The sequence below is a fragment of the Periplaneta americana genome, chromosome 14, assembly GCF_040183065.1.
Source record: "Periplaneta americana isolate PAMFEO1 chromosome 14, P.americana_PAMFEO1_priV1, whole genome shotgun sequence".
Lineage (NCBI taxonomy): Eukaryota > Metazoa > Arthropoda > Insecta > Blattodea > Blattidae > Periplaneta > Periplaneta americana.
Genome location: NC_091130.1, coordinates 136,189,328 through 136,200,451, shown reverse-complemented (window position 1 = coordinate 136,200,451; position 11,124 = coordinate 136,189,328). Strand labels below are relative to the sequence as shown.

The 11,124-nt window shown below is 31.0% G+C and overlaps 1 protein-coding gene across 7 annotated transcripts in view; it reads left to right on the top strand.

Moving 5' to 3' along the window:
• The window catches only part of LOC138713755 (inactive dipeptidyl peptidase 10-like), an 883,892-nt gene extending 874,558 nt beyond the window's left edge, over positions 1–9,334 (top strand). For all 7 annotated transcript variants that reach the window (XM_069846140.1, XM_069846139.1, XM_069846143.1 and 4 more), the window contains one exon: positions 6,307–9,334. In XM_069846140.1, the coding sequence (XP_069702241.1) occupies positions 6,307–6,338 (32 nt within the window). In that variant the 3' untranslated portion in view covers positions 6,339–9,334. The remainder of the gene's footprint in view (positions 1–6,306) is intronic.
• Positions 9,335–11,124: the final 1,790 nt, after the last annotated feature.

Genomic DNA, 11,124 nt, shown 5'->3' with positions numbered 1-11,124 from the left:
CGATCTAAACTTGAATATGCAGCTGTAGCCTGGAATTCCATTACTTCAGCTGATTCGGTTAAATTGGAAAATATTCAAAGAAAATTTATTTCCTTATGTGCTTTTCGATTTATACCCAATTCCTCTGACTTTAACTATGAGATTACCTGTAAATATTTTAACTGTTGTAGCCTTTATTCTAGACATCAAAATCTTGATTATCAATTTCTTTGCAAAGTTATCAAGGGTGATATTGATTGTGAGAGTCTATCATAAACAATATCAGCCTTCGTATTCCTACAAAAGGTTTAAGATTTCAAAAACATTTTTATAACAGAAATTCAAAATCACTTTCTCCAGTCTGTAGATGCATAAAATATGCCAATTTGCATGGGCACAATTTAGATCCTTTTAAGGTATAGTTTCGTTTTGATTATTAGTATTTACTGTTCTTGTTCTCAATTTTATTTATGTATGTTTTTCTTTATTTAAGATATTATTTATTTTGTTTTTGCAACTTTGTATCTTCTGTTTGTGTATTGTGCTGAACTATAATTGGCCTCTGGCTGTTGTTCAGCACACAAATATTAATAATAAATAAATAAATAAAATAAAATAAATTATTATTGCTGTTATGGGAAGATGATGGTAGTGATGGTGTTGGTGGTGGTGATCTGTTACTCTGTAAACAAAATTCTGAAATATCATATATTATTTTTACATCTTTTTGAAAATAGATGATCTTCAGAAACTTTCAGTTTATTGAAAAGAACATAAATAATTAGCAGCAATTAAATATGAAGTTATTAAGATTAAAGCATATTCAGTTCAATGTATAATCTGTGTTCGTCTTTTATTGAATTAAACAGAAGTACTAGAACTATTTTATTAGCTGCATGTCTTCAAGCATTTGTTTTTAACGTAGGTTACATTACCGGTACTCCTTAATCATCACTCGAAATATATTTTTGTCAGGAAGTGAAACATTCGGTAAAGAAGTTATAAAATTAAAACTATGAATATTTTTAGTCATAAAACATAATATTAAATTATGTTAATTTATATGAGATATCTTACTTCATTGTTTTATGATTTGTAGTCTTATTTATCACTATTTTGCACTTAGCCATAAAATATGTAGGCCTAATAAAGTTTATTTTTATAACTGGTAATAATTCACAGCACTGATTGTTTTCCTGGCTCTCAAATTAAACAGGTTAGTTAGAAAAGTATATACATTGATGTGCATATGTCTCAGAAATTGATGGCAAAGAGTGCATATTAATATCAATATACGTTGACATATTTAAGGTATCAATTATCCTCCACCTCGTAACATCAGAATCTCCCTTGCATATCTATACAAAAGGCTTACTATAGGTGTTTCATAGAATCATGAAATTTTGTATCTCCAAAATATATCCAAAGCATTAGGCTTGTCTAAATTACTTTTACGGGGTTATTTTCGCTTAATACTATTACATTCCATGTAATTTTGAACCATTAAGTGAGTGATACTATAATAAAAATCAGAATGCAACGAACGAATTTTTTCCAGTAAGTGACAAAACACAAAAGTACTGTTCATTTCGATTCCACTAGGTGCGAGCGGCAGCAGACTTTTCGTTTAGATTCGGTTCGATTCCGCTTGTATAGTTTTCTAATGTTCTCCATTTTTTTCAGTCTCATCACTACAATTTGGAGTTGAATCATTCATTTACTTCACTTCTAGTCTTGTTAAAATAATATGCTCTACACACAACAATAAACTACGTAGCTTGATTATTAAACAACACAGGGTTACCACATTAACACAATGCTTCCAGTAGCTGCTAAATTTAAGTGAATGCCACAATACATCACTTGGTCAAGTTTTCACTAGATGCTGTGAACTAATAGAAAGAAGTGTTTATGCTCGACCATGCCGAAATGTAGTAATTATACATCTGGTAGCAGCCTTTTAATGGACCTCATTAAAGTACACCTATTCATTAAAGTTCAGGTTTTCCACCAATCAGAAAGTACTATTGCAGCAATATGGAAGCGCAAGTATCGATTACACTAGTCTGCGATGAAATTACTGCCTCCAAAGTTTGAATGTTTTTAGAGTATTTTTAGCATGCTGAAGTCAAATTCGAAGCCAGAAAGTTCCTATCACGTACCATTTTTTTGTTATTTTAATTTTCTTATAATATATTACGACAATTTATAGCGTAATTATTTAAAATATAAAACTTTAACAACTGTAGTTTTAGTATGTTAAGATATGAAAACCAAATGTATTTAACATATTTTTAAGATGTTTATGTTGAAAATCAAGGACAGCAGATGTTTCTTAGCAGATAGAGGGTGCAAGCGTTTAAGGAAGTTAGGGTGAAATAGCATGCAGCCTTGCCATTATCTTTGTTTGTAGGAGATAGAAATGTCAGCCATACGTTGGTGAGAGACTCAACTCAACTCGTCTAGTTCCTCTCAAATTTCAATAGTCTGTGTTTCATCTGGAAACGAAACGAAATCAGTTTTTGAAGCTTTATTGTGGAGTAGAAAGTTGAGAGTTTTTAGTTCAGTAAGAAAGTATTTACCATGTCGCATCGAGAATGTATAAATAATCCAGACCATTTTTGTTATATAACTTATATAAAATATAGACATTGCCTAAGCAGAGGCGTAATTTTACAGATTTTGTGAAAAAGTCATATCTTGCTTATTTTGGAATCAAACTTGTAGATCAAAGTAAAGCTTGGGCACCACACAAAGTATGTAGAGTATGCATTGAAGAACTTCATCATTGGATCAACGGCAGAAGACTGTTGCTATCTTTTGGAGTACCAATGGTTTGGAGAGAGAAGTCGAACCATAGTAGTGACTGCTACTTCTGTTAGTGTGATGTGAAGGGGTACGATTCTAAAAATAAAAAGCAAATCATGTATCCAGTTATTCGGTCAGCCATTTTACCTGTACCCCATGGGCCTGTACCAATCACTGTGCGACTAGAAAATATTGAATAGTTTTCATCTGAGTCTGATGTAGAGGTGAGGGAAATTGTGACGAGTGACAGTGACTATCTACCAGAGTCGGGTACTGCAGAACGTGGCTTCAAATAAGGAAAGAGACTGTTTCAAGTATATATGTGAGAAATGTCCACTACTATCTGAAGCAAATTAAAAGAAGATATATTCAGTGGTCCTGATAAAAGAAAACAGATGTCTGATGCAGCATTTAAAACACTGTGGATGAAAGGGGGAAAGCAGCATGGATATCTTTCTGTTAATTTGTTTTAAAATTTCTTGGTAACAACAAGGGTCCTAATTACCGAAATATTGTGGCTAACATGCTTGAAGCATACAAGGAACTTGGTTGTAACATGAGTACCGGTATCAAAATTCATTTTTTATTTTCTCACCTAGGTTATTTCCCCGAAAATCTAGGATTTTTGAGCGAAGAGCAAGGTGAACGATTTTACAAGGATCTGCAGGAGTTCAAAAGGAGATACGAGGGACGATGGAGCATCAGTATGCATCCTCATTATTGTTGGATGTTAAAGCGTAAAATACCTGAAGACAAAAATAAAAGAAAGAGGAGCAGGAGGACTTCCTCAACTAAGAAGCAAGTGGTGTAATTCTTTGTGTGATACATTGTGCTAATTTATATATCCAATAGTGAAGTAAATAAGACAAAACAAAGCAAAAACACTCTAGTGATATATATGAACAATCGTACACATAATTTCAGGATGTTTTGTTTTTTTAAATATTACTTTTGCATTTGAAATAAAAACGTGAAATGAAAAAGTTTGTGAATAAATTCACGTAATTATACAATACATTTAAAGTGATTTTGCAAACAAACCTGACGTGATAGAAGTAAACGGATTGAAAATTCCAATTCAGTACATCGACATTATATAAAATCACATTATTTACTTTAGGCAACAAACACAAAGTTGAAATTCGCAGGCTAGTGTTATTCTCGGATATGCAATCGAAAGACAACTAGCGAAACGTCACGGAGGCTGGAAATCCAATACTGTCGCAGAAGGTTATGTTCTGTTACTATAATAATTAGCGTTAATTGTAAATAATATTCAAATAAATTCAATTTGTCATCTCGTTTTTCAATGTCTAAATCAATTTCAAGGTTATATCAAGATTAATGTTCATTTTACTCCAGATTATATCAAGGTCAATGGCATTTGTTCCTCGGAAAAAATCAATACTTTCGCGTCTGTGCACATCTCACAATTTACGAGAGATTGCACAAAGCCACTTCCGCTCCCCAGTCAGATAAGAATAATATGAGTACTTATGAATAATTTCAAGTTAGAAATATGGTCGAGCATAAAAAGTCGTATGAAACTTGCCTGTAATGGTAATTAAGATGCTCGTATGAAAATTATGAAACTCGCGCTCGTTTCATAAACATACTCGAGTCTTAATTACTACCATTATAAGCTCATTGCATAATGTACTATTTACGGGGTTATTTTCGCTTCATACTATTACATTCCATGTAATTTTGAACCATTAAGTGAGCGATGCTATAATAAAAATCAGAATGCAACGAACGAATTTTTTCTGGTAAGTGACAAAACACAAAAGTACTGTTCGTTTCAATTCCACTAGGTGCGAGCGGCAGCAGACTTTTCGTTTAGATTTGGTTCGATTCCGCTTGTATAGTTTTCTAATGTTCTCCATTTTTTTCAGTCTCATCACTACAACTTGGAGTTGAATCATTCATTTACTTCACTTCTAGTCTTGTTAAAATAATATGCTCTACACACAACAATAAACTATGTAGCTTGATTATTAAATAAAACAACACAGGGTTACCACATTAACACAATGCTTCCAGTAGCTGCTAAATTTAAGTGAATGCCACAACACATCACTTGGTCAAGTTTTCACTAGATGCTGTGAACTAATAGAAAAAAGTGTTTAAGTGTGACGTATTTGGTCATTTCTTGACTTGAGGAACATTTTTAAGACATTATTAAAGTAGGTAGATGTGATTAATTTGGTAATTTCTTTCAATAGTGTGATGCCCTTTCACACATACAACAGCATGACGTCATGAACTCATTTTCGCAAAAAAAAAGTCACTTGAGCAGTTCTCGACTTGACCGATTCAATTACAGAATACAACATGTGATAATTTTAAGCATTTTGTTATGAGGTTGTAAAGAAATATAATGTAGTTTTGTACTAAATTCGATCACTGCTGTTTAACAAATTAATGTTAAACTAACCTGCCATTAAATGTAGGCTATTTGAGGTAATCTTAGAAAGAATTGTGATATTATTCAGACTATTTGTTCAGTCTAAACGACTTATCAGTATTTAAAAACAACAATAAATATTTAAAAATATAAATAATTCATTGAAGCTAAAAGTTTATTGCTAATGTTTTCGCCTATTTGGCATCTTCAGGCACATATTCAAACAATATCAAGTGGTACATTAATTTTACAGTAATTGGAATAACCATTGAATATATACATAAACAATCTTAAAATAAACATATTAAAACCATATATACAAATTAAATAAAATGATAAACTAACGAACTACAATTGAGTTAATTATTGTTTTAATAAACTATTTGTGTGATGGTTAAAGCCAAATAAATAGGTATCTACTTCAATTTATAACAACAATTAAAACAACTATAGAAACACAATTGTAGTTCATTAGTTTATCACTTTGTTTAATTTGTATATAAGGTTTTAATATGTTTATTTTAAGATTGTTTATGTATAGCTATATTCAATAGTTATTCCCATTACTGTAAAATTAATGTACCACTTGATATTGTTTGAATATGTGCCTGAAGATGCCAAATAGGCGAAAACGTTGGCAGTAAACGTTTAACTTCAATTAATTATTTATATTTATAAATATTTATTGTTGTTTTTAAATATTGATAAGTAATTTAGACTGAACAAATAAAATAAATATTCATATGATATTATATTTGAGGTAAGTTATGAATTAAGGGTTCTTCATTAGTATAAATAATTTCCTCCCTACTGTCTCTTTTATCTTCATTTAGATAGAAATGTTTCCTGGATTTACACGTGAAGCTGAGCACATATGTCAAAATAACACCTAATGATATGGCAGAATGATAGTTTTTGTGCTCTGGGAAGTTAACATGAATGTTGTATTTCAATGTATATGTCCTAAGCATGTCACAAGTTTTACCACTGTAAAAAGTAGGTAGTAAAGCATTCGTAGAAGCTTGTAGAGGCAAGTAGAGCTATCGCTTTCTGGTTCTTATAACTAGAGGTGGTGTGATAAGTTTCATTCTCTGACGGCCTTTTATCCCCAGGAAAGAACTTGGAGCCGTTATGGAAGTTATGACGAGACGAAAAATCCAGCTTCCAGTCTGTAATATGTCACTCCACTGACAGAGGCTACTCGGTTCCCCATCTCACTGAAGAAGTTGAGAAACTTCAACACAACCTTATCATCACCAGCTACCATATTTTCGTTTTATAAAATTTTAATCTAGACAGATATTTCTCATTGTATTTGTGTTAAATTTCAGTACAGATTTCGGCAAGTCCCAGCTCTTTCGTAAAATAGTCTTAAAGCTTATTCTTGTGATGAAATTAAAATACTTAGACGGAATAAATAACATTTGACCAGAAAATATACTGAAATTCATATTTAAAGAGAGTCGGTAACCAAAAGAAGAGTTTCTTACAGCTTGAAGAATCCATTGAAATGCTATATTTCAAGAACATGGTGAATGACACGTTTGCATCTGTCTCAGATTATTTATTTTAGCGTTTGTCTCTGTAAAATAATTGAATAAATAAGGCAAGAAAGTGAACAGGGGATTTATGAGATCCCTGGAATTTCGTGAAACGTCTTTATTCTCGGTATGTAATTAAGTTCTTAGGATTTAGCTCTTGTTTGTACCACAGCCTGTCACACACAGTACAAATGTAACCAAACTTACGGTACTTCTAATAAAATGTTTATTATAATAACTGAAAGGCTCTTTATAACATTGTCTTTCTTTAGCATTTATAGTTTGCACATTTAATACAGTTGATGTAGATGATACATTATTTTCTATGGGTACGTGCTAAAACTTGTAACATTGTCCTCCCTTTTTGCGTTGTCTACACTCCCTCACACATTTTTCTCCACTCTTTTTGACGTTTTGGTTTTACCTGTTTGTCATTTTTACTTTCATTATTAGCTTTATTTTTCGCTTGCAATAAGCACACATTACTCTGCTTGCGACTTTTTCGCTTCCATGACGAAACAATGCTGACTCTTGTAAATGTTATCAATTTCATCCTTCACATAGAAATATGATCCTTTGATTGAGGTTATGGCTGATATGTACATCTATTATCAGACAGTACATCTCACGTGATGATATGTGTCAGAGGAAGAACAATTGTTTGTATGCATCTGAAGTCTGGCTAGTGCAATATGTAGCTAGTCGGCGATGTATGCAATGGAGGGGGAAAGGAACTGGCCACCCTACCCCATTACCTCCTGGCCTAGTTGCCTCGTAAGTGGTGCCTTCTTGGTATCACCAGCGAATAGGGATTATAAAGAATGGACACTTCGCGTCGGTACCTTTGATGTAGCCGGACTGATTTCAATGACCTTTAAGCCAGCTAGAGCGTGAGATTCTGCTTTCTCCCTAGAGTTGGCGCTGACATCACACCAGCTAGCAGTCGACACAGCGAAAATATAACACATACAATAATTAATACATCTAAGTACAGTATGTACTCAAAATAAATTGGATCCATAAAATAATAAATCCGTCATTAACTGTAATGTCTAGACTGTAAACCGCAACAACAATTAAAATATGTACAGTAATGATTTGATAGCACTGAAAAAGGAAAAACAAAATTCTTATGAGAAGTAAAACCATATACCTATATTATATTATATACAAATATTAAACGAATTTGATACATAATTTTATAATGTATTATATTATTTTATAATATAATTTATTATATCTGAAATATAAAACAATTATTATTATTATTATTATTATTATTATTATTATTATTATTATTATTATTATACAACTAGTTCGTCACTGAGAAATAAGGAAAAGCTGTTAACTTGAATTTATTTGAAGCAAAGTGTTACTCGATTATGCAATAAGGTAGGCGATGTTTGAATCCTGTGTCTCAGCTCTATTCTCAATTATTATCTTAGCCTATGCTAGATTACACTAACCTCTAGCACTTGAAAGTAGAACTAAACGCTGACGCATAGAGAAACAAAACACAGGAAAATTCGCTCAGTGTCCATTCTTTATAATCCCTATTCGCTGGTATCACTTGTGAGGTTCAGACCTGTCTTCGGACAGTTGACTAAACAACAACAACATATAAATATATACCAGTAATGGATTCTTTCATTTTTATTAATTTTCAACACCTAAACTCCTTTGTATAAGTGTACTCGTCTAAAACAGTGGCCACTAAATCAGGCAAGGGATAAAAACTGCGCTGTTGTCAGACATTGATAGTGAAGCAGCAGATGGTCGAGAATTTCTTACTCCCTACACACTGGTCCAACTGACCTCTTACCTATTCTGTTCTGGCGTGCGTGATCTGAACATTTATATGGCCATTTATATGGCCACTTTCCGCGGGGGGGGGGGCATGAAAAAACATGAAAAAAATGTTTCAGAAAAAAATTTATTCCTGATGATTATTTACATTTTTCCACCAGACAAAATTTTACTGGGCCAAAAAACAAAGAAGTCCTTACTTACTGAAAATTTGAACACATGATTTTTCGGATTTAAATTTACTTGTTCAGGTTTTTATATTTCATAATTATTTAAAGTGGTTTGTATGGAAAATAATATACAGTCGAAATTAGCAGTCTTTTTTGAAGCTAGTAGTATAATTTGTTTTGCAACAATGCTGGAGATAACATCAGGAGCTCGAGAGAGAACAAACTGTCTCACACTCCGAAGCGGTGTGTTCAATCAGACATTTTACACCAGTTACTAGATAACCTTGGCAACAGCGTAACATTTCTGACCAGCCTGATTTAGTGGCCGCTTGTATAGCTTGCATTTGCATGGTCAACTGTTAACTTAGCATATGACGTCATCATTTCCTTTTATATATATTTAATTTGGAAACTGCCATCTATCAGCTGATGTAATAACGAAAGTGATGGTGCTGACCTTATAATCAACTTTAGGAACTCTTAGAAACTTCATCTTACTCATAAGTGTTACAAATTTTCCCACATTATAGGTCGAATATAGACGTTTCACGTCAAAAGTAAACAAGTGAAAATTGTATTGGTATTATGATTAGCATTATTTCAGTTTTTTTTTTTTTTTTTTTTTTCAAAAATAATCACTTGATTTGGAATATATTAAGAATTATAAAGAAAAAATATATGACCATTTCATTATTCTGGTACGGGTAGCTTATTTAAACCAGTGCAAAGGAGAAAGGTCAAGATTTGTTTGCTGTAGGTATATTGTGTTCCTCATCTAAATAAAATTCTTCCTACAATGAATACAAAAGACATTAATATACACACCAGTAATGAAGTATATTGAATAATTATTTAGAATGTGTATTCTTAGAACAAACGCTAGAAGATTAAGCTACTAATCTGCCAAGAAAATGTTGTGTACATTTTAGAATAACCATCAGAGTTGTACTATAAATAATATGTAAGCAAAATGGTGATTGCTTTATTTTTATCTCCACTATATTAAAACAATTAGTATATTTTCTTTTCAAATATAATATAGAAAGTTACACGCTTTAATGATCTGTCAAAACAGGAAGATAAGATATTTTAAAGAACAGAATCTGTTCATTTATTGTTCCTTTAACATTTACGACATTTAAATTACGCGATATTTTAAGGAAATCAATATGTGCACTTTAAACTATTTAAAAAATGATTTTCTGTTCCTCACAGACTTCATATGTCTACCGAGAAAGATAAATAAAGAACTTTCTTCTAAATTATTTTCACTGAACTTCTTGAGAACTATATGCTGATGCAAGTACTAAAATGAATACGGTACCGGTATTAAAATATTTTGAAATAGATACATACTGTACAATAGGAACGTAAATATACGCAAACAACATATTAACATTACGTTTATACTTAATTTATTATTATTATTATTATTATTATTATTATTATTATTATTATTATTATTATTATTATTATCATCATCATCATCATCATCATCATCATCTGGTACCAGTACTACTTTTATTACCAGTGTATTATTATTATTATTATTATTATTATTATTATTATTATTATTATCATCATCATCATCATTTGGTACCAGTACTATTATTACCAGTGTATTATTATTATTATTATTATTATTATTATTATTATTATCATCATCATTTGGTACCAGTACTACTTTTATTACCAGTGTATTATTATTATTATTATTATTATTATTATTATTATTATTATTATTATTATTATTATTATTATTATTATCATTATCATCATCATCATTTGGTACCAGTACTACTTTTATTACCAGTGTATTATTATTATTATTATTATTATTATTATTATTATTATTATTATTATTATTATTATTATTATTATTATTGTATTATACAGCTTTCCCGATAAAAAAAATTGAATGACAAAAGGCAGAGAACCTACTGTGATTATGTATATTATGATTTCATCATTACCTAAGTTATCAAAATAAGTGAATTATATTTGTATTACCTCAAGTTGCTGGAGTAAATTTCACTCTTTAGTCTATAGTGAAAAAAAAAAATCATTTTCTCGGCAGAACCGAGCTTTAAATAGACGTCCATTTTTAAATAATATTATATTTAAGAAATGAAGTAACCTATTTTGCAGTACATGTTTAGAAATAATAAACTTAATAATATTTTACAATTTACTTACTGTTGTGTATCAGATATTCATATGCCTGTATTCGTGAATTGTAAAAGAAAAAAAAAAAGAAAAAAAAGCAGCAGTGAGTCTCAAGTGAAGTGAGCCACAGAGTTTCTGGACGTAGAATTACGTTTGTCAGTGAGGGCGAGCAGTTCTGTACGAAATTGGCAAAAGATATGTTTGTGAACCTCTGAAAATTTACTTTTCTTAATATGTTATTACTTAT